Below are 25,087 nucleotides of genomic sequence, written 5' to 3'. Positions count from 1 at the left end.
AGTCCTCTATTTTTCTAAGCTCCATGTAGCCATCCAGGAGTCTCTTAAAAGACCCTATCATTTCCACCTCCACCATCACCACAGGCAGCCCATTCCACGCACTCACCACTCTCTGTGTAAAAAAACTTACCCCTGACATCTCCTCTGTACCTACTTTCAAGCACCTTAAAACTATACCCTCTTGAGCTAGCCATTTCAGCCTTGGGGAAAAGTCTCTGACCATCCACACGTTCAATGCCTCTCATTATCTTGTACATCTCTATCAGGATGTAAGAAATAAAGTCAATTAAATTAAATTATTCCAAGGTCAATGTAATCCTTCCCTCACATGCAACCCTTCACATGAATTTCATTTATGTGGCTATGAGTCTCTTAAATGTCTATAATGCAACTGCCTCCACTATCACCGCTAGCAGTATGTTCCACCCAATTACCATTCTCTGTGTAATAAAAATCTACCTCTGAAATCCCCCCTACCCCAGCATTTCCTCCAACTTTGGAAATGATGCCTATTTCTGCCCTGGGAAGAAGTTGCTGGCTGTCCATTTAATCAATGCCTCTTTTCATCTTGTACACCTCCATCTGTCACCTCTCATCTTCCTTGGCTTCAAAGAGAAAAGCTGTAGCTCGCTCAACCTTTCCTCATACGGTGTGCTTCATATTATTATTGCCAGGTGTACTGAGAGAGTTAAAATCTCTCTGGTTTGATGTTTAACGTTGTGTAGTTTTTGCTCACATTTTTGCCGTTTCCAGGATTTGTTCTTTCTTTTTTGTGCATTGGGAGTTTGATGTTTTTCTTTGAACGGGCTCCATGGCTTTCTTTGTTTCGAGGCTGTCTGTGGGAAGACAAATCTCAGGGTTGTATACCACATTCACACTTTGATAATAAATGCACTTTGAATCTTGGGAAAACCTTGTTTTGCATGCTGTCCATACAGATCATCTCATCACTTCAGTACATTGAGCTAGTGCAAGGAGAAACAATAAAAGAATGCAGAATAAAGTGCTGCAGCTAAAGAGAAAGTGAACAAGCCAAAACGAGGTAGATCGTGAGGTCAAGAATCCATCTTATCAAGCCAGGAAGCTGCTCATATAGATAGATAGATAGATACTTTATTCATCCCCATGGGGAAATTCAACTTTTTTCCAATGTCCCATACACTTGTTGTAGCAAAACTAATTACATACAATACTTAACTCAGTAAAAAAATATGATATGCATCTAAATCACTATCTCAAAAAGCATTAATAATAGCTTTTAAAAAGTTCTTAAGTCCTGGCAGTTGAATTGTAAAGCCTAATGGCATTGGGGAGTATTGACCTCTTCATCCTGTCTGAGGAGCATTGCATCGATAGTAACCTGTCGCTGAAACTGCTTCTCTGTCTCTGGATGGTGCTATGTAGAGGATGTTCAGAGTTATCCATAATTGACCGTAGCCTACTCAGCGCCCTTCGCTCAGCTACCGATGTTAAACTCTCCAGTACTTTGCCCACGACAGAGCCCGCCTTCCTTACCAGCTTATTAAGACGTGAGGCGTCCCTCTTCTTAATGCTTCCTCCCCAACACGCCACCACAAAGAAGAGGGCGCTCTCCACAACTGACCTATAGAACATCTTCAGCATCTCACTACAGACATTGAATGACGCCAACCTTCTAAGGAAGTACAGTCGACTCTGTGCCTTCCTGCACAAGGCATCTGTGTTGGCAGTCCAGTCTAGCTTCTCGTCTAACTGCACTCCCAGATACTTGTAGGTCTTAACCTGCTCCACACATTCTCCATTAATGATCACTGGCTCCATATGAGGCCTAGATCTCCTAAAGTCCACCACCATCTCCTTGGTCTTGGTGATATTGAGACGCAGGTAGTTTGAGTTGAACCATATCACAAAGTCCTGTATCAGTTTCCTATACTCCTCCTCCTGTCCATTCCTGACACACCCCACTATGGCCGTGTCATCAGCGAACTTCTGCACATGGCAGGACTCTGAGTTATATTGGAAGTCTGATGTGTACAGGGTGAACAGGACCGGAGAGAGTATGGTTCCCTGCGGCGCTCCTGTGCTGCTGACCACCGTGTCAGACCTACAGAAACGTACTGGAAAAGGGCCAGTAACATTATCAAGAATCCCACCCACCCTGCTCATGGACTGTTTGTCCTACTTCCATCGGGAAAGAGGCTATATACCCTTCACACCAGGAGCACCAAGCTCAAAAACATTTACATTCCCCAAGCAATAAGGCTGACCAACACTCTCACCCACTAAGCCACCCCTCCAGAACCCCAACCATCACTACTTTATTATTTCCTATTAGAGCTGCTTTACATACAGGCACTCCTATACCTAGCTTCACTTTATGGACATATAATCAACCTATGTATAGAAGCTATCTTGTTTTCTTTTATTATTGTGTTATTTCTGTGTGCTGCATCGGATCTGGAGTAACAATTATTTCATTTTCCCTTACAATTGTGTATTGGAAATAACATTAAACAGTCTTGAATCCTGGATCTTTAATAATCTTATAAAAGCAGATAGAAGATGCCCTTGAGCCTGGTGGTATGTGCTTTTGGATGGTTTCTTTGATTCTGTCATCTGATTTACTGAGGCACTGAAAAGTTTCGACAATACTTATGGAGGGGAGACTATTTTCCATGATGTGCTGAGCTGTATCCTCAACACTACAGTATCTTGCGGTCATGGGCAGAGTAGTTGCTGTACCAATCTTTGATGTATCCAGGTAAGATATTTTCTGTGCTGCGTCTATAAAAATTGGTGAGGGACAAAGAGGACATTGCTGAATTTCTGTAGCATCCTGATGAAGTAGATGTGTTGGTGTAGTTTCTTCGCCAAGATGGCCATGTTGTTATTGGCAAAGTTCACTTGGGAACTTGAAGTTCTCAATTCCTAGAACTGCTGATGTAAACAGGAGCATACACACTGCATTACCACCCCCCCCCCCCCACAAACACCAACCCCACCCCCTTCCTGAATTGAATGACCAACTCTTTTGTTTTGTTGACATTGAAGGAATGGTTGCTATCATGACATCAGGTCACTAGGGCTTCTATTTCCTTCCTGTACTCCATTGTTCTAAATTCAAATGTCTACATGAAAGTTCTACCACAGCATTTCAATCCTTTTTGTTTTTAAGTACACTTACAATTCTAGCACTTTGCTTTTACCATGACATCAATTTGAATTGAAACAAACAGAGTAGTGGACATATCATGGGCACATGTTTTCCTATGATCTACAGGAAAGTGCTGCCTCAAGAAGGCAACATCTATCACCAAAGATCTCCACCACCCAACTCATACCATCTACTCGGAGTTAGCATCAGGCAGGAGATACAGAAGACTAAAGTCCTACAACATCGGTTTCTGGATCAGCTTCTCACCTTCAACATTTGGTACTTGAACCAGCTGAAACAACCCTAATCATTACAGTTTAGCAAAACTATGACCACTCTCCACTAAAATGGACTCTATTTTGTTTATTCCAATTTCCTTTTATTGTGCCTTTGTTTTTGTTGGCAATTAGGTCCTGCATTCACACAATCATTTTCTCCATTGTATGGTATAATTTTATATACAATTGGTATTTTGTTTGTTGTCTTTGCCTACACTGGTACCTGCTTCCTCTCATTGTTACCATCAGGGAGGAGGTACAGAAGCCTGAAGGCACATACTCGATAATTCAAGAACAGCTTCTTCCCCTCTGCTATCCAATTTCTGATGGACACTGAACCCATGAACACTATTTCACTACTTTTTAATTTAATTTCTACTTTTTTGCACTACTTACTTTAACAACTACATAATACACACACACATATATATATATATATATATACTTACTGTAATTCAGTTTTTTTTCTCTATACTTATTTATCATGTACATGTCCAATTTTGACAAGTCGGTGATGCTGCTGGAAGCAAGGTTTCATTATATTGAACCTCACTGTACTTGTGCACAGGACAATAAAATTGACTTGACTAGACAATCAAAGTTCAAAGTAAATTTATTATCAGTGTACTTATATGATAGCATATACAACCCTGAGATGCACATTCTTGTGGGCATACTCGATAAAGCAACAGAATAATAACCATAACAGAATCAATGAAAGACTGCACCAACTTGGGCATCCAACCAGTGTGCAAAAGATAGCACACTGTGCAAATACAAAAAAAGAAATAAAAAATAATAATATATAAATCAGAAATCATTATCAAGTGCATGAGATGAAGGGTACTTGAAAGTGAGTCCATAGGTTGTGAGAAAGTTGAGTGGAGTTATCCCCTCTGGTTTAAGAGCCTGATGGTTGAGGGGTAATAATTGTTTCTGAACCTGGTGGTGTGAGTGCTGTGGCTCCTGTATCTTCTTCCTGAAGGCAGCAGCAAGAAAAGAGCTGGTGGTGGGTCCTTGATGATGGATGCTGCTTTCCTGCAACTATGCTTTGTGTAATTATGCTCAGTGGTGGGGAGGGCTTTACCCCTAATGGATTGTGCTCTGTCCACTACTTTTTGTAGGATTGTCCATTCAAGGGCATTGGTGTTCCTATACCAGGCTAGGATGCAGCTAGTCTATAGAAGTTTGTCCAAGTTTTGGATGTCATGCCCAGCCCCTGCAAACCCCTAAGGTAGAAGAGGCACTGCTGTGCTTTCTTCATAATTGCACACTTGTGCTAGGCTAGGACAGATGCTCTGGAATGAAAACACCGAGGAATTTAAAGTTGCTGACCTTCACCACCTCTTATCTTCCACCTCTGAGATAAATTGAAACTCATTGGAAAACAATTTGCCTTTAAAGTCTCTGCTAAACATTCTGGAATACTATTTCTTTCCCTTTTACTCACGAATTTAACTTAACCAGCTCGGGTAATACTCAACTGATTAAGTAGCAATAGAAATCAGGTTACATTTTCAGGATGAAAACTATTAGTCTGAAATGAAAAGAACCAGAGATATAGTAAACAGGGGAGAAATAAAAGACAAACTAGTCACAGAGTGAAAGGCTAAAGAAAATAAACCCAGAATGAGGTTAAGGTGTCATGCCAGCATAGCGGTTAGCACAGTTGCTTTACAGTGCCAGTGATCACTGATCAGGGTTCGATTCCCACTGTTGTTTCAAAGGGCTTTGTATGTTCTCTTCGTGACCGCATACTGTAGGTTTCCTCTGGGTGCGCTGGTTTCCTCCCACATTCCAAAGGCATATAAGTAGTGTTAGGGTTAATGAGTTGTGGGCATGCCATGTTGGCACCTGAAGTGTAGCAACACTTGCAGGCTGCCCAGCACAATGATTTGATTTAATGTAAAGGCACATTTCACTGAATCTTTTGAAATACACAGTGGCCAATTTATTAGGTTTCTCCTGTACTTAAAGTACTGAGTGTGCGTTTGTGGTATTCTGCTACTGTAGCCCATCCACTTCGTTTAATGGGTTGTACATTCAGAGATGCTCTTCTGCACACCACATTGTAACGTGTGGTCATTTGAGTTACCGTCGCCTTCCTGTCAGCTTGAACCAGTCTGGCCATTCTCCTCTGACCTCTCTCATTAACAAGGCATTTTCATCCACAGAACTGCCACTCACAGGAAGTTTTTTTTTTCATTTCTTGCCCCATTTCTCTGTAAACTCTAGAGTCTCTTTTGCGTGTAAGTCCCAGGAGATCAGCAGTTTCTGAGATACTCAAACCGCCCTGTCTAGCACCAACTATCATTCCACGGTCAAAGTCACTTCGATCACATTTCAATCTAACATTGATCTGAACAACAACTGAACTTGTTGATCATGCCAGCAGGCTCTTTTGCAATGAGTTGCTGATTAGATACATGACAAGTGTACCTAATAAAGTGGTCACTGAGTGCACATATGACAAAGAAAGTTTATAATTAAATCTTTAAGGAACAAGCCAAAAAGGGTTGCTATGAGACAAGAAAACTATTGGGTCAAGAGGAGATGTAACTGGAGAAAAGTGCTAACACTAACTTCTGTCCCAGAAAAACTGACAGTACTGGTTTTCCTATTTTGTTTTTGTGCTCAGATGGTTCAAGTTTCACAATCAAAAGACGAGATGCTTTTCTCTCAGTGGTTACACGTTACAGGCATCCACTCTGGGGAGAGTAAGTGCTGCCACCTTAACGTAGTACACAGCAAAACGGATGAGAAGAAGGATCTAGTGCCTTCCCGGTATATATGACGAATAAACCCCTCGGGCTTTGAGCTGGGTGCAGGTATCAATTATAACTGATGTTTTGGTAACAAACTCCACCATCTTCATCAGGGATGATGATGAAAATTATTGGACAGATGAGAAGGTTGATAACGATCAGTGTTCATAATTACTTGTCATTACCCGAATGTAGTTTTAAATTAGTTTATTATTTTCTAATTTTTAGAATATTTTTTATCATTGACATTCAGAGAGATAAGGGAAGGCTGAAGGGATTACCAGGCATTGGTCAGACTGCACTTGGAGTATTGTGAGCCATATTGGGTCTCATATCTAAGCAATCAAGCAAGCAAGTTTGAATGGCATGTTTCAAACACAAGGCAGTTCAAAGTGCTTTATATTGAACAAGATATAAAAATTAAATATCAAGTTTCAGACAATATATAAGAGAATGAAATCACACAAAAATAGATATGATGAATATAAGTTACAGTGCAGGAGATTCTAATGAAAGGCTACAGTGTAAAGAAAGGATGGGTTGGCATTACAGACAGTCCAGAGGGAGTTCGCAACAATGATCCCAGGAATGAAAGGATTAACATATGAAGAGCATTTGGTGGCTCTGGGCTTGTACTCTCTGGAGTTTAGAAGAATAATGGGAATATCATTGAAAGCTACTGAAAGGACGTGTAAAGGATGTTTCCAATTATGGAAGAGTCTAGGTCCAGATGTCAGAGCCAAAGAACAGAAGGATGTCTGTTTAGAATAGAGCTGAGGAAGAATACCTTTAGCCAGGGGATGGTGAATTTGTGGAACTTATTACTAAAGATGGTTGTGGAGGCCAAGTCATTGGGCATACTTAAAGTGAAGGTTGGTAGGTTCTTGATTAGTCAGGGTGTCAAAGATTATGTGAAGAAGGCAGCAGAACGGGGTTGAGAGAAAAAATAAATCAGCCATGATCTAGTAACAGAGCAGACTTGATGGGCTAAATAGCCTAATTCTGCAACTATGTTTTATGGCTTCTTGTTAGGTTCCCATGAGGTCTATGTGGAAGCTTCAGTGGTCACCAGTTGTGGATGTTCTTGCTGGGTGAGATGGACCACAGGAAGTTGGGACCCATAAGGATGCCAGCAGTAAGTGCCATGGAGTGTGAAAATAAGGGCAGGGTAGGCCATTTGGACAATTGAGTCTGCTCTGCTATTCAATATGATTACAGCTCATCCTCAACCACAAACTCATACTCATCCTCCTCTCAATACCTCCTGATCTCCTTTGTGCCTCCATCATCTTATATCATCACTTAGCCTTCACAACACTCTGGGGCAAAGATTCCAAAGGTTCACCAACTCTCAGTGAAGATATTTCCCCTCCGTTCATCCTGAAAGTCTTACCCTAAATCATGAATGATGACACTTTATTATTGTTATTTTTTTTACCTTGTTCTGTCTCAATGCACTGATCCACACAGTGTATGCTTGTGGTCTTCTGCTACTGTAGCTCATCCACATCAAGGTTCAAGGTGTTGTGCATTTAGAGATGCGCTTCTGCACATCACTGTTCTAACATGTAGCTATTTGAGTTACTGTTGCCTTCCTGTCAGCTTGAACCACTCTAGCCAACAATATAAAATCGTGTACCAAAAGTCGCTTCAAATATATAAAGCATAAAGGAGAGGTGAGAGTGGATGACGCTGCAGGGGTAGTAATGGTAGACAAAGAAATGGTGGATGAACTTAATCAGTATTTTGTGTTAGTCCTCACTATGAAAGACACAAGCAGTATGCCAAAAATTCAAGAGTATCAGAATTTCCAGTGTAATCTACCCTTTTTGTACAGGTCATACCTTCCCTAGAGGAGATCCCAATGATCCAGAAATATGAAACTCTTCCCCCTGCACCAATTCCTTAGCCAAGCATTTATCTACCATATTATCCTTTTCTTACCTCCACTGGTCCATGGCACAGGCATCAATCCAGAGGTTACTATCCTGAAAATCCCACTTTTCAGCTTTCTGTCTAACTCCCTATATTCTCTCTTCCTCCTATTTCCTACATACAGTGCCTATAAAAAGTATTCATCTCCCCCACCCCCAGAAGTTTTCATGTTTTATTGTTTTACAACGTTGAATCATGGTGGATTCAATTTGGCTTTTTTGACACTGATCAAAAGAAAAAGATTCTTTTGTGTCAAAATGAAAACAGATCTCTACAAAATGATCTAAATGAATTACAAGTATAAAACCCAAAATAATTGAATACATACTGTAAATATTTCCCCCACCAAGTCAGCATTTAGTAGATGTACCTTTGACAACAATTATAGCCTTGAGCCTTTGTGGATCGGTCTCTATCAGCTTTGCATGTCTGGACACTGCAATTTTTCCCCATTCTTCCTTACAAAGTTGCTCAAGCTCTGTCAGATTGCATGGGGATTGTGAGCGAACAGCCCTTTTCAAGTCCAGCCACAAATACCCAATTGGATTGAGGTCTGGTCTCTGACTTGTACATTCCAGGACATTAACTTTGTTGTTTTTAAGCTATTCCTGTGTGGCTTTGGCTTTAGTCTTGGGGCCACTGTCTTGCTGGAAAACAAACCTTCTCCCAAGTTGCAGTTTTCTTGCAGACTGCACCAGGTTTTCCTCCAAGATTTCCCTGTATCTTGCTGAATTTATTTTACCCTTTGCCTTCGCAAGCCTTCCAGGGCCGGCTGCAGTGAAGCATGATGCAGCCACCACCATGCTTTACAGTAGGGATGGTGTGTCTTTCATGTGCAGTGTTTGGCTTACACTAAACATAGTGTTTAGATGATGGCCAAAAAGCTCAATTTTGGTTTCAACAGACCATAGAACTTTCTTCCAGCTAACTTCAGAGTCTCCCGAGATTTCATGTGAGTATTTTTTGACAGTGGCTTTCTCTTTGCACTCTCCCAAACAGCTGTGACTGATCAAGCACCTGGGCAACAGTTGTTGTATGCGCAGTCTCTTCCATCTCAGCCACTGAAGCTTGCAACTCCTCCAGAGTTGTCATAGGTCTCCTGGTGGCCTCCTTCACTAGTCCCCTTCTTGCACAGTCACAGTTTTTGAGGACAACCTGCTCCAGGCGAATTTACAGTGTGCCATTATCTTTCCACCTCTTGATGATTAACTTAACTGTACTCCAAGGGATATTCAGTAGCTTGGAAATTCTCTGTATCCATCTCCTGGCTTGTGCTTTTCAATGACCTTTTTCACACAGTTGCTCGAGTGGTCGTTTGACTTTATGATGTAGTTTTTGCCAGGATACTGACTCACCAGCAGTTGGACCTTCCAGATACAGGTGGTATTTTTACTGCAATCAATTGAGATAACTTCAAAACACAAAAATATAACTGCAGATGCTGTGGATCAAAGCATACGTACATAACGCTGGAAGAACTCAGCAGGTCAGGCAGCATCCGTGAGAAAAGAGTAGCCAACGTTTCAGGCCGAGACCCTTCATCAGGAATGGGGGGGAAGAGAGGGCCGAAGCCCAGTAATAGAGATAGGGGAGGGGGTAGGGCCCAGAGGCACCAGGTGGAAAACCAATCAGAGGAAAGATAACGGGGGAGGGGGAGGGGATAAGCATGAAAGAACTGTAGAGATAAAGAAGCAGAAAGTTGAAAGGGGAGAGAGGCAGAGAGGGACCTGGGATGGGGTAAGGGGGAGAGGGAGGGAATTACCGGAAATTGGAGAATTCAATGTTCATACCACCAGCTGGAGGCTACCCAGACGGTAGATGAGGTGTTGCTCCTCCAACCTGAGTTTGGCCTCATCATGGCAGTAGAGGAGACCATATATGGACAAATCTAGATGGGAATGAGAGGCAGAGTTGAAGTGGGTGGCAACCGGGAGATCCTGTTTATTGTGACGGACGGAGCGTAGGTGCTCGACGAATCTGCGTCGGGTCTCGCCGATGTACAGGAGGCCGCAACAGGAGCACTGGATGCAATAGACGACTCCAGCAGACTCGCAGGTGAAGTGTTGCCTCACCTGGAAGGACTGTCTGGGGCCCGGAATGGTGGTAAGGGGGGAGGTGTGGGGACAGGTGTAGCATTTGCGCTTGCAGGGATAAGTGCCAGGTGGGAGTTCTGTGGGGAGGGACGTGTGGACCAGGTAGTCGTGGAGGGAACTATCCCTGCAAAAAGCTGAGAGGGGTAGGGAGGGAAAGATGTGCTTGGTGGTGGGGTCTTGTTGAAGGTGGCGGAAGTAACTTTACTGCACACAAGTCTCCAAAAACAGATATCCGTTTAATTAATTATGTGCCTTCTGAAACAAATTGGCTACACCAGTGATGATTTGGTTTGTCACATTAAAGGAGGACAAACACTTACGCAATCAATTATTTTGTAGTTTATATTTGTAATTAATTTAGATCACTTTGTAGAGATCTGTTTTTCACTTTGACAAGCTTATTTTTCTGTTGATCTGTGTCAGAAAAGCCAAAGTAAATCCATTGTGATTCAATGTTGTCAAATAATAAAACATGTAAACTTCGAAGGGGGTGAATACTTTTTATAGACACTGTATGTCATTGTTATCAATATGTACTGTACCATGACTTCTGGTTGCTCAGCCTTTCTGTTTAGAATAGACCTAATCCAAGACATCCCTGACCCTGACACCTGGGTGGCAAAGTACCACCCAGGTGTCTTTTTCACATCCTCTGAATCTCCTGTCTGCTTCTCTAACTATGTAATCACCTATCACAACCGTACTCCACCATTCCCTTCTGAGCTACAGAGTTAGACTCATGGCCAGAGATCTGCTCATTGCGGTTTCTTCCTGGTAGGCCAACTCCCCCCCCCCACACACACACACCAGTATCCAAAGCAGTATACTTATTACATGCGTCCTTCAACTTACAGATGACTACCTCCCTGTAGCTCCTATCTATCTCCTCCGCACATTCTCCCGTATCAGCCAAAGGTCATCGAGCTGCAGCTCCAGTTGCATAACACAGTCTCTAAAGAGCTGCAGCTCGGTGCACTTCATGTAGATGTGTTTATCAGGGAGACGGGAGGTCTCCTAAAGTTAGCACATCTCAGACAAGGAACAAATCACTAAACCCGGCTCAATTATCAGCGCACTAGCTACATCTGCACTAACAGAGGAAAAGAACACCTTACTAAAACTAGAGGCAACACGAGTGAATCTGCAGATGCTGGAAATAAATAAAAAACACAAAATGCTGGCAGAACTCAGCAGGCCAGACAGCATCTATGGGAGGAGGTAATAATGACGTTTCGGGCCAAAACCAAAAGTTTTTTATTACTAAAACTAGAGCCTGCAGCTGTGCTCACCCAAGCCTTAGGATAGTTAAGTAACCAAGACAGAATATACCCAGTCCCTTCAGTCCTGACGAAGGGTCTCAGCCCGTAACGTTGACTCTTCATTTCCACGGATGCTGCCTGACCTGCTGAGTTCCTCCAGCGTGTTGTGTGTTGCTCTGACCCTAGCCTCTGCAGAGTATTTTGTGTTTGAGAAATGGTATATGTTGTTTACTTTGAATTTCAGAAGGCTTTTGCAAGGTGCCACACATGAGGTTGTTAAACAAGATAAGCAGGTATTACAGGAAACACACTAGCATGGATAGAAGATTGGCTAACTGGCAGCAGGCAAAGAGTGAGAATAAAGGGGGCCTTTTCTAGTTGGCTCTCATGTGTACGTAGGGGTTGGTGTTCAGATGAATTTCTGTATTCATGACTTTGTGGCCAAGTTTACAGATGATATGAAGGTAGGTGAAGGGGCAAGTAATGTTAAGGAAACAGGGAGTCTACAGAAGGAGTTAGACAGTTTGGGAGAATGGAAAAAATGGCAGATGGAATACTGTGTAGGGAAGTATATGGGCATGTACTTTTGTAGAAGGAATGAAGGCATAGGGTATTTTCTAAACAGGGAGAAAATTCAAAAATCAGAGCTACAAAGCGACTTGAAAGTCCTTCTGGAGGAAGGATAACTTGCAGGTTGAGTCGGTGGTAAGGAAGGTAAATACAATATTAGCATTAATTTTGAGAGAACTAGAATATACCAGTAAGGATGAAATACTGAGGCTTCATAAGGCATTGGTCAGACTGCATTTGGAGCATTGTGAGCAGTTTTGGGACCCTTATCTAAGAAAATATGTGCTGGCTTGGAACAGGGATGAAGAGGAATTTCTTTAGCCAGAGAGTAGTGAATCTGTGAAATCCATTGCCACGGGATGCTGTGAAGGCCAAGTCATATTATATTTAAAGTATATAAAAGTATATTTAAAGCGGGTCTTGATTAGTCAGGGCGTCAAAAGTTATGGTAAGAAGGCAAGAGAATGAGGTTGAGAGGGACAATAAATCAGCCATGATGGAATGGTAGACCAAACCTAATTCTGCTTTTACGTCTTATGGTCTTAGGATCTTATAGTTGGTCCAATCTCTCCTCGAAGCTCAGGAATCCAGCCAGCATCCGAGTACTCCTCCTCTGAACCATTTCCAACACCTGCACACCCTTCCCATAAAAGGGCAACTAGAATTGCACACAATGCTAGGATTACTCAACTTGGCCCTTTAACCTGGAAAAATAACTCGGTATGACCATAGAGTTCAGAAGCTTGACAGGGTGGGCTCATTGAAAGGCAATCAAGGGTCAGAAGAACAACATAATCTATAGGGACCCGCGTTAGGGAACTGGAGATGCAGCTCGATGACCTTCGTCTGGTCAGAGTAAGTGAGGAGGTGATAGAGAGGAGCTATAGGCAGGTAGTCACTCCGGGGTCTCGGGAGACAGATAAATGGGTAACAGTCAGCAGAGGGAAGGGAAGGGAGGCTAGAGAACACCCCTGTGGCTGTACCCCTTGACAATAAGTACTCCTGCTTGAGTACTGTTAGGGGGGATGGCCTACCTGGGGGAAGCAACAGTGGCTGCACCTCTGGCACAGAGTCTGGCCCCGTGGCTCAGAAGGGTAGAGAAAGGAAGAGGATGGCAGCAGCAATAGAGGATTCTATAGTTAGGGGGTCAGACAGGTGATTCTGTGGACACAGGAAAGAAGCATGGATGGTAGTTTGCCTCCCAGGTGTCAGGGTCTGGGATGTTTCTGATCACATCCACGATATCCTGAAGTAGGAAGTAGAACAGCCAGAGGTCATGGTACATATTGGTACCAACGACACAGACAGGAAAAGGGAGGAAGTCCTGAAAACAGACTACAGGGAGTTAGGAAGGAAGTTGTGAAGCAGGACCACAAAGGTAGTAATCTTGGGATTACTGCCTGTGCCATTGTGACAGTGAGTATAGGAATAGAGTGAGATGGGGGATAAATGTGTGGCCGAGGGATTGAAGCAGGAAGCAGGGATTCAGATTTTTGGATCATTGGGACCTCTTTTGGGTCAGGTGTGATCTGCACAAAAAGGACAGGTGGCACTTGAATCCCAGGGGGACCAATATCCTGGCGGGGAGAATTGCTAAGCCTGTTGGGGAGCATTTAAATTTGGATTGCTGGGGGGGGTTGGGAACCAATCTGAAGAGACGGAGGAAGAGGCGGTTGGCTCACAAATAGAGAAAGCGTGAAGACAGTGCGAAGGGGAGGATAGGCAAGTGATAGAGAAGGGACGAGCTCAGACCAGTGGTTTGAGATGTGTTTATTTTAATGGAAGGAGTATTATGAAAAAGTGGATGAGCTCAGAGTGTGTATCAGTACTTGGAGCTATGATGCTGTGACCATTACAGAGACTTGGATAGCTCAGGGGAAGGAATGGTTACTTAGAGTGCCAGGCTTTAGATGTTTCAGAAAGGACCGTGAGGGAGGCAAAAGAGGTGGGGGGTGGCACTGTTGATTAGAGATGGTGTTACAGCTACAGAAAAGGAGGAAAACATGGAGGAATTGTATGCCGAGTCTCTGTGGGTGGAAGTTGGCACAGGAAGGGGTCAATAACTCTACTGGGTGTTTTTTATAGACCACCCAACAGTAACAGGACATTAAGAAGCAGATAGGAAAACAGATTCTGGGAAGATGTAATAATGACAGGGTTGTCATGGTGAGTGACATTATTTTCCCAAATATCGATTGGCATGTCCCTGGAGCAAGGGGTTTAGATGGGGTAGAGTTTGTTAGGTGTGTTCGGGAAGGTTTCTTTACACAAAATGTAGAAAAGCCTACAAGAGGAGAGGCTGTACTTGATCTGGTATCAGGAAATGAACCTGGTCAGGTGTCAGATCTCTTAGTGGGAGAGCATTTTGGAGATAGCGATCACAATTCTATCTCCTTTATCATAGCACTAGAGATGGGTTGGAACAGACAAGTTAGGAAAGCATTTAATTGGAGTAAGAGGAAATATGAGGTTATCAGGTATGAACTTGGAAGCATAAATTGCGAACAGATGTTCTCAGGGAAATGTACGGAAGAAATATGGCAGATGTTCAGGAGATAGAGCTCTTAAAGATAGCAGAGTCAAGGGATATGGGGAGAAGGCATGAACGGGGTATTGTGGATGATCAGCCATGATCACAGTGAATGGCGGTGCTGGCTCGAAGGGCCAAATGGCCTACTCCTGCACCTATTGTCTATTAATATTTACATAGAAACATAGAAAACCTACAGCAGAATACAGGCCCTTTGGCCCACAAAGTTGTGCTGAACATGTCCCTACCTTAGAAATTTCTAGACTTTCCCATAGCCCTCTATTTTACTAAGCTCCATGTACCTATCTAAAAGTCTCATAAAAGACCCTATTGTATCCACCTCTACCACCGTCACTGGCAGCCCATTCCACACTCTCACCACTCTCTGAGTAGAAAACTCACCCGACATTTCCTCTGTACCTACTCCCCAGCACCTTAAACCTGTGTCCTCTTGTGGCAACCATTTCAGCCCCGGGAAAAAGCCTCTGACTATACATACGGTCAATGCCTCTCATCATCTCATACACCTCTATTAGGTCACCTCTCATCCTCCGTCGCTTCAAGGAGAAAGGGCCAAGTTTACTCAACCTGTTTTCATAAGGCATACTCCCCATCCAGGCAACATCCTTGTAAATCTCCTCTGCACCCTTTCTATGGCTTGCACATCCTTCCAGATGTGCGACCAGAACTGAGCACAGTACTCCAAGCGGGGTCTAACCAGGGTCCTATATATCTGCAACATTACCTCTCAGCTCCTAAATTTAATTCCACGATTTATGAAGGCCAATACACCGTACGCCTTCTTAATCACAGCATCAACCTGCACAGCTGCTTTGAGTGTCCTATGGACTCACACCCCAAGATCCCTCTGATCCTCCACACTGCCAAGAGTCTTACCATTAATACTATATTTTGTCGTTGTATTTGACCTACCAAAATGAACCACTTAACACTTATCTGGGTTAAACTCCATCTGCCACTTCTCAGCCCAGTTTTGCATCCTATCAATGTCCTGCTGTAAACTCTGACAGCCTTCCACACTATCCACATACTCCCATCAGCAAACTTACTAACCCATCCCTCTACTTACTCATCTAGGTCATTTATAAAAATCACGAAGAGTAAGGGTCCCAGAACAGATCCCTGAGGCACACCACTGGTCACCGACCTCCATGCAGAATATGACCCGTCTACAACCACTCTTTGCCTTCTGTGGGCATGCCAGTTCTGGATCCACAAAACAATGTCCCCTTGGATCCCATGCCTCCTTACTTTCTCAATAAGCAATAAAGCCAGTGAGTTTTACTTCAGTGGTTGGTAAGAGACTCCTGGACAGTCTTATGATGCTCAGATAAATAGAGGGCTCTGGCTTACCCTAGGTAATTTCTAAGGCAAGGACATGTTTGGCACAGCTTTGTGGGCCAAAGGTCCTGTATTGCACTGTAGGTTTTCTATGTTTCTATAAACAATCTACTGGAAGGTCAGAGGAAAGTATACTGTAGGAGGGATGTCAGAGATAGGTTCTTTACACAGAGAGTGGTGGGTGCATGTAACGCCCTGCCAGGGGTAGTGGTAAAGGCAGATACATAGATAGGCATATGGATGATAGAAAAATGGAGGGCTATGTAGGGAGCAACAGTTAGATCGATCTTAAGATAAATAAATAATGTTCAGCACCACACTGTGGGTTGAAGTGCCTATACTATGCTGTAATGTTCTATAATCAGTTTTCTAAAAAGTCCACAAATCCATGTATACTACCTCATTGTTTCCTTTCTTTTTATCATTTATTTGTTTTGTAACTTATAGAAATTTTTATGTCTTGTTGTACTGGTGAAAAACATTTCATAAGACTAGAGCTAGAGGTCATGGGTTAAGGGTGAAAGACAAAATGTTTAAGGGGACAATGAGGGCGGTGTGAGTGCGGAATCAGCTATCAGCAGAGGTGGAGGATTCAGGGTCAATTTCTGAATTTAAGAGAAATCTGTATAGGTACTAGGATTGGAGGGGTATGGAGGGCTATGGTATGGGTGCAGATCGATGGAACTAGGCAGCATAATAGTTTAGCATGGAATAAATGGGCAGAGGTGCACATTTCTGTAATGTAGTGCTCTGTGAATCCGTGACTATATGCCATATCAGACAGTGAGTATAAATCTGATTCTGAATCTGAATTGGATGGGTGGTCAGCATTTGTTGTCTTTGCATCAAAACTGTATAACTGAGTAATGGAAACGTTATAACTTGTTCATTGCCTCTATCTGCATTTGCTCTGGGGAATCTAACAAATTAAGACTCATGGAATGGTAGAGAAATACAGCACAGAAACAGGCCCTTCGGCCCATCTAGTCCATGCTGAAACCATTTAAACTGCCTTCTCCCGTCGACCTGCACCTCCATACCCCTGATATCCATGTACCTTTCCAAATGTAGCCTATACACTGAAATCCAGATGCACCACCTATGCTGGCAGTTCTTTCCACACTCTCATGACCCTCGGAGTGAAGAAGTTTCTCCTCATGTTCCCCTTAAACTTTTCACCTTTCATCCTTAACCCATGACATTAGGTTGTAGTTTTACCCAACCTCAGCAGAGAGAGCCAGCTTGCATTTACCCTATCTATACCCCTCATAATTTTGTATACCTCTATCAAATCTCCTCTCAATCTTCTACGTTCTCATGAATAAAGTCCTAATCTATTCAATCTTTCCTTATAACTCAGGTCATCCAGACCTGTCTCTATACTGTTTCAATTTTGTTTACATCTTTCCTGTGGGTAGATGACCAAAACTGCACACAATCTTCCAAATTAGACCTCACCAATGTCTTATACAACTTGAATATAACATCACATCTCCTGTACTCAATACATTGATTTATGAAGGCCAACGTGCCAAAAGCTGTCCTTATGACCCTTTCTAGCTGTGACGCCACTTTCAATGATTTTGAGACCTGTATTCCCAGATCCCTTTGCTCTACCACAATCCTCAGTGCCCTACCTCTCACTGGGTAAGACCTACCCTGGATGGCCCTACTGTAGTGGAACTCCTTGCCTTACCTGCATTAGATTCCAGCCTATTTTTCCAGCTGACCCAGATCTCCCTGTAAGCCGCGATAGCCTTCCTTGCTGTCCACTACACCCTCAAGCTTGGTGTCATCCGCAAATTTACTGAGCCAGTCAACTTCATTATGACCTCGATCGTTTATATAAATATATATCCGGTCCCTTAGAATACCTTCCAATAACTTTCCCACAATTAATGTCAGACTCACTAGCCTGTAATTTCCTGGTTTATGTTGAGAACCTTTATTAAACAGCGGAACAACACTGGCTATCCTCCAGCCTTCTGGTACCTTTCCTGTCACTAAGGATGATTTAAATCTCTCTGCTGGGGCCCCAGCAATTTCTGCACTTGTCTCTCACAGGGTCCAAGGGAACACTTGTCAGCCCCTGGGGATTTACCTACTCTGATTTGCCTGAGGACAGCAAACACCTCTTCCTGTAATCTCTACAGGGTCCATGAGGTTGATGCTGCTTTGCCCCATTTATATAGACTCTGTGTCCATCACTGAGTAAATACAGGTTCTAAAAATGTATTTAAGACCACCCCCAAAACAAACAAAATGCTGGAGGAACTCAGCAGGTCAGGCAGCATCTATGGAAAAGAATAAACAGTCGATGGTTCGGGCTGATCCCTTTCATCAGGGCTGGAGTAAAAAGATGAGAAGTCAGAGTAAGAAGGTAGGGGAGGGGAGGAAGAAATATAAGGTAGTAGGTGATGGGTGAATCTGGGAGTGGGGACTGGTGAAGTAAAGAGCTGGAAATCGATTGGTGAAAGAGATAAAGGGCTGGAGAACTGTGGAAAGTGTGGGTCTCAGCTCAAAACGTCATCTACTTTGCCTTGATGCTGCCTGGCCTGCTGAGTTCCTCTAGCATTGTGTGAGTGTGTTTTTGGATATCCAGCATCTGCAGATTTTCTTTGTATAAGACCTGCCCCATCTGTTTTTGCTCCACATATGGATTACCATTTTGATCTTCCAGAGGACCGACTTTGTCCCTTGCAATCCTTTGGCTCTTAACATATCTGTCGATATTTCTTCACCTTCTTTGCTTGAGCAACTTCAAGTCTTCTTTTAGCCCTCCTCATTTCTTATGTGTTCTCTTGCATTTCTTCTCCATAAGCACATAACGTAATTTGTTTTTACTTGTCTATACCTGCTATGCACCTCTGTTTTCTCTTAACCAGGCCCTCAATATCTTTTAAAAACCAAGGTTACCTTTACCTTTTAATCTGATGTATCCACAAGAGTTGTACGCTGCAAATGTTGCCTTTGAAAGCCTCCCACTTACCAAGTACACCTTTGCAAGAAAGCAGCCTGTCGCAATCCACACTTGCCAGATAATTTCTAATACTATCAAAATTGGCCTTCTTCCAATTTGAAATCTCAAGCCACGGATCAAACCTATCTTCTCTTGTATTTACTTTGAAACTAACAGCAGTATGATCAGCAGTTTCAACATGTTCCCTTATACAAACTTTTGTCTCCTGCCCTGTCTCATTCCCTCATAGCAGATCCAGTATCACACACTCTCTGGTTGGCATTTGTACATACTGCTGAAGGAAGCTCTCCTGAACACATTTGATAAACTCCATCCTATCCAGCCCTTTGGTAGTATGGAGTAGTATGGGATCCCCAGTCAATATGTGGGAAGTTAAAATCACCTACTATAACAATGTTATGTTTCTTACAACAATCTGCAAATCCCCCTGCAAATTCGTTTCTCTAAATCCGCCGGACTATTGAATGGTCTGTAATATTGCCCACATTACTGTGGTCAGCCTTTTCTTATTTCTTAGTTCCACCCGTAATGCCTTAGTAGACGAGTTCTCCAGTCTGCCCTGAACTGCAAACATTCCTGTCTGGATCGTTCACCTGAATTTGTTTCGCTTTCAACTTAACGCCTTGCCTCTGCGTTTACAGTGCGTACAGACAGGGTGCGAAGTGTTGAGGGACATTTGACCTTTATCTATCAGCTCGGTGAGGCGGGCTTCGTGGGAAACGCGAAACTTAAAACAGTGAAAATACGGGGAATCTGAAAGAGCATCAGAAGATTCCTCGAGACACTCTGTATGCAATCATCCAAGAAGTGCCTCAATAGCCCAGAGAGCTTTGCCGGTTGAAATCAGGATTTTATGCTTTGGGTTTTGGTAGGGTCACCCATGCTGAACAGATTAAAAGGTCGAGGCCAAAGTACGAGTCCTGCAGGTTCGGAGGTTTAGCCCAGGGCTAACAAACCTGACTTGTAAAGAAATGTGACGGACACAGCAATGAAGAACCCTTCTGCATCTGAGTGCGACTGTTATCCGGAGCCTCCACTCGGGACTTGCACTCGTGAAAACCGAGGGGAAGCTGCTGAACACCGCCGAGGTGGAGGGCTTTCACCGCTGCCCTAAACGCTAGCAGCGTAATCTGTACAGTACTTTGTACTGTATGCAATGTAAAATCATTAATGTGTCAGGTCGAAGATCTTTTACCACGGAAGCGCGAGTACTACAAAGGTGCAATTATAATCGCAAGATAAGCTATCAAATTTACCTTCCATGCGATATTCAGCAAATGATCCAACGCATTCCTTAGGAGACGGAGAAAACTAGTGAAGCCACTGGTGGTTTCTCGGAAGGAGAGTCTGGGTTCGCATCGGCGGAAACTCGAATCCTAGTCCGAGCCCTCTTTCTCGCTCTTCTCTCAACAATGCCGTGGGGTTCTCAGCACGTTCTTCCTCATAAACATCTCATGAGGCGTCACTCAGCGCCACATCGCGTTTCATGACAATTCAGCTCCGATGAGAATCAAACCGAAAATATCCAGTGAAGTTTAACCAAAAAAAAACTGAGTTACAATAAGACCGATTCTCCTCAAACGTGGTTTTAACATGATCAGTGTAGGGAAACTGACTTGTCACCAGATTTTTTTTTCTGTTTTATAAAACACTGTCCTCGATCGGTGGCGCTTAGTTAACGCGCGACCGAAGAATGAATTCATTCATAACATCTACTTTTTAAATGTTTTAGGCTCCTTTTATTGTATACTCTAGTTTAAAGTACTGCTCTTTTATCACATTTGCTCTATCTTTATATTCTCTCCGATCTTCAGTCTGTTTTTTGTTTTTAATATTCACAGTTGGGTACGATATAAAAATGATCTGCCACAAGGGTTAATGTTGGAGTCAAGTTAGATGAATGTAAAATTACTGATGACCCAAAGGTTGAGATACAAACTAATATATATCTGGTTAATATTACGTAATATAAAAAGGTAGATAAAAATCTGACAGATGGAATATACTGTAGGAAAATGTAACATTGTCCATTTTGGCAGGAAAAGGTTAAAATGGAAGCATGTTTAAACAGTGAGAGAATACAGAGTGCTGGGTGAAATCTCCGAGTGCAGATTTCAGAATTCAGAATCAGGTTTAATATCACCGGCATGTGTGGTGAAATTTGTTGGCTTTGTGGCAGCAGTACAAAGTAATACATAATCATAGAGTGAAAAAAATGTGAATTGCAGTATGTGTATATAATAGTTAAGTAAGTAGTGCAAGAATAGAAATAAAATAGTCGTGAGGTAGTGTTCATGGGTTCAATGTCCATTCAGAAATCAGATGGTAGAGTGGAAGAAACCGTTCCTGATTCACTGAGTGTGTGCCTTCAGGCTTCTGTACCTCCTTCCTGATGCAAACATTGATAATAAGACATGACCTGGGTGATGGAGGTCCTTAATGATGGACGCTGTCTTTTTAAGGCATCTGCTTGAAGATGTCCTGGACATTACAGAGGCTAATGCTCATGATGGAGCTGACTAAGTTTATATCTCTCTGCAGCTTACTTCGATCCTGTGCAGTAACCCAACCCCCCCCCCCCACCACCATTCCCCCACATCAGAAGGTGATGCAGCCAGTTAGAATGCTTTCCATGGTACATCTATAGAAATTTTTGAGTGATTTAGGTGACATACCAAATCTTCTCAAACTCGAAATGAAGTATAGCTGCTGTTGTGCCTTCTTTGTAGCTGCATCGATGTGTTGGGTCCTGGTTAGATCTTCAGAGATATTGAAACTAGAGAACTTGAAATAGTTTAATCTTTCCACTTCTGATCCCTCTATGAGAACTGGTATGTATTCCCTCATCTTACCCTTTCAGAAGTCTAACATCAGTTCTTTGGTTTTACTGATGTTGAGTTCATGGTTGTTGCTGCGACACTCAACCAGCTGATAGATCTCACTCCTGTATGCCCTCTTGTCACCATCTGAAATTCTGCCAGCAATGGTGGGATCATCGGTAAATTTATAGATGGCATTTGAGCTCTGCCTAGCCACACAGTCATGGGTATAGAGAAAGTAGAGCAGTGAGCTAAGCACACATCCATGAGGTGCACCAATGTTGATTGTCAGCATGGGGGTATGTTGTTTCCATCTGCACAGACTGTGATCTTCTGGTTCGGTAGCTCAGGATCCAGTTGCAGAGGCCCAGGTACTGGAGTTTTTTTGATCAGAGCTCTAGGAATAACTGGGTTAAATGCAGAGCTGTAGTTAATAAACAACATCCTGACATAGATATTTGTATTGTCTAGGTGATCCAAGGCCATGGGAAGACCCAATGAGATTGCATCTGCTGTAGACCTATTGTGGTAATAGGCAAGTTGCAGTGGGTCCAGGTTCTTACTGAGACTGGAGTTAGTTCTAGCCATAACCAACCTCTCAAAGCACTTCATCACTGTAGATGTGTGTGCCACTGGATGATAGTCATTAAGGCAGCTCACCCTGCTCTTCTTGGGCATTGGTATAATTGCTGCCCTTTTGAAGCAGTTGGAATTTCTGATTCAAGCAATGAGAGATTGTTTAATGTCATTTCGAATACACGAGTGCAAAGGAAATGAAATAATCGGTAGTCCAGATCTGATACAGCACAAAAATGCACAATAAGATAAAGAATACAATAATAATAATAAAAACAGTAACTATACATACATGATAGCTTATAGACATAGATTGTACATAAAGTGATGCCAGGTACAGGAGCAACTTTAGGAGGAGAAAAGTTCATCACTGGTGGGGAGGGGTAATATGCCAGGCTGAAACATAGAGGAATGAAACTCCCTCTACCCAGCATCATGTTAGCAAATGTGCAATTGCTGGAGAACAAAACTGATGACCTGACAGCCTCAAAGGGAAATAAGAGATCGTTGTGTTCTATGTTTAAACAAGACATGGCTTACTTCCAGCATGCCAGAAATGGCTATCAAACCTGTAGACTTCTCGATTCAAAGGATAGACTGAACTGCTGATTTGGAAAAGGTAAAAATTGGAGGTGATTGTTTCCATAATAAACTCATGGTGCTGCTCCTTTGTGGTGATTTAGTGGAACTCGTTTTCCCCCAATTTTGAATACCTAGAGTCAGGGAGTCATAGAAAAATACAGCATAGAAACAGGTTCTGCGGCCTATCTAGTTCATGTCGAACCATTTAAACTGCCTACTCCCATTGACCTTAGACAACCAAACCCCAACCATTCATGTGCCTATCCAAACTTCGCTTAAATGTTGAAATCGAGCGCACATGCATGACTTGCATGGGAAGCTTGTTCCACACTCATATGACCCTCTGAGTGAAGATGTTTCCCCTCATGTTTATATTAAACTTTTCACCTTTTACCCTTAACCCATGCCTCTGGTTGTAGTCCCACACAACCTCAGTGGAAAAAGCCTACTTGCATTTACTCTATCTATACCCTTCATAATTTTGTATGCCTCTATCAAACCTCCTCTCAAACTTCTACATTCTAAAGAATAAAGTCCTAACCTATTCAATCTTTTTTTGTAACTCCGGTCCTGCAGTCCTGGCAACATTCTTGCAAATTTTCTCTGTACTCTTTCAACTTTACTTACTTTTTTTTTTAGGTTTGTGACCAAATCTGCACACAATACTCTAAATTAGATCTCACCAACGTCTTATACAACTTCAACATAACATCCCAACTCCTGACCTAAATACTTAGATTTTTGTATGCTACTGTGCCTAAAGAATTCTTTCGGACCCTATCTACCTGTGACACTATTTTCAATAAATTACGGACCTGTATTCCCAGATCCCTTTGTTCTACAGCACTCATCAGTGCCCTGTCATTCACTGTGTAAGACCTACCTTGGTTGGTCCTACTGAAGTGCAACACCTCCTACTTGTTGGCATTAAATTCCATCTACCATTTTCAGCCCTTATTTTGAGCTTATTTTGGTCCAGAACCCACTGCAAACTCTGATAGACCATACGACCATAAGATATAGGAATTGAAGTCTGTTCTGCCATTTCGGATTCCCCATCTTTGCAGCATGTGGAGTTGGTCGCGTTTCCAGCGGCTCTCTCTCTCTTTTAATTTATTTTATATCCCACTAACAGATCCCTTTTAGTTCTAATGACTTACTACTTCTACTGAAGGATTTTACGACTTAAAAAAATCGTTCTGGTATTGAATTAAGAAGCGGCAAGACCTTCCCCGAAATGGAGCAAACGGAACAAACCAAGAAAACGAAGGAACCTGTTACACTAGCGGGAATATTTTCTTCAATACAAGACATTAAGTCGGAATTCGGATCGCTTAATATTAACATTGATAGGCTGACCGGTTCAAACGGGAAGCTCGAAAAAGCTATTTCTACGATTCAAGACTCGCTGAAAAACTTGGATTCTCAACTTCAAACACTTCAGCAGACTACAACCCGAATCGAGAGCGAGCATGATTTATTCAAGCAAACTATTAAAGATCAAGGAATGAAGATATCTTCGATGGAAAAGAAAATCAATGAAATTACCTCGGAACTATCTAAAACGAAGACAAGAATGGTTGATTTAGAGAGTAGAAGGCGTCGGAGGAATCTGCGTATTCTGGGACTGCCTGAAAATACTGAAGCTGGCGATCTGTTAAAATTCTTTTCAGACACGCTGTACTCACTTTTCAATGAGACCCTCGAAACTAGCCCCTTAATCCACAGATCGCTCAGAATTCCATTCTCTCGCCGTTCAGCCGAATTACACAACTAAAGAAGCTATTCTTCGAGAAGCCAGAAAGAAACGGAAATTACTATTTAATTCAACACACATTCGTATAATTGAAGATTATCCCCCCGAAATCTTTGCCGAAAGAAAGAAATATCGTTATGAGTGAAATGTATAAATTAGATTTAAATCTCTCCCTTCGCTTTCCAGCAAAGCTGATAATTTTTCCCGAAAAATTTCAACCATTGAGAATCTACTCTCCTCACGAGGGATGGGAGTATATTAAAAACTTTAAAGTTAAGCCTACTGATGCACCATTAATAACTCTTGGAGACGTGAGGCGAGAGATTGGCGAGATATTGGCTTTTATTGGCTGGAAGAAAGAACAAGCAGCAATTGACCACCACACTACATCCTGGAGACTGAGACCGGGGCGGAGTCACAGGAGCAGTCAGCAGGGGGGCGTGTCCAGA

General features: G+C 42.6%; 1 protein-coding gene across 4 annotated transcripts in view; it reads right to left on the bottom strand.

The window, feature by feature from the left end:
• The window catches only part of LOC140725760 (P2Y purinoceptor 1-like), a 30,441-nt gene extending 5,652 nt beyond the window's left edge, over window positions 1–24,789 (bottom strand). Inside the window, exons 1-2 of one of the 4 annotated variants that reach the window (XM_073041634.1) lie at window positions 20,162–20,460; window positions 737–836 (exon numbers count right to left, since the gene is read on the bottom strand). In XM_073041634.1, coding sequence (XP_072897735.1) covers window positions 737–778 — 42 coding nt within the window. In that variant the 5' untranslated portion in view covers window positions 779–836; window positions 20,162–20,460. Of the gene's footprint in view, window positions 1–736; window positions 837–20,161; window positions 20,461–24,570 lie in introns of those variants that run through there. The other 3 variants (XM_073041635.1, XM_073041637.1, XM_073041636.1) reach the window with 3 other exon arrangements.
• Between the last annotated feature and the right edge of the window lie 298 nt (window positions 24,790–25,087).

The sequence above is a fragment of the Hemitrygon akajei genome, chromosome 3, assembly GCF_048418815.1.
Source record: "Hemitrygon akajei chromosome 3, sHemAka1.3, whole genome shotgun sequence".
Taxonomy (NCBI): domain Eukaryota; kingdom Metazoa; phylum Chordata; class Chondrichthyes; order Myliobatiformes; family Dasyatidae; genus Hemitrygon; species Hemitrygon akajei.
This window is presented reverse-complemented; position numbering and strand designations above follow the sequence as displayed.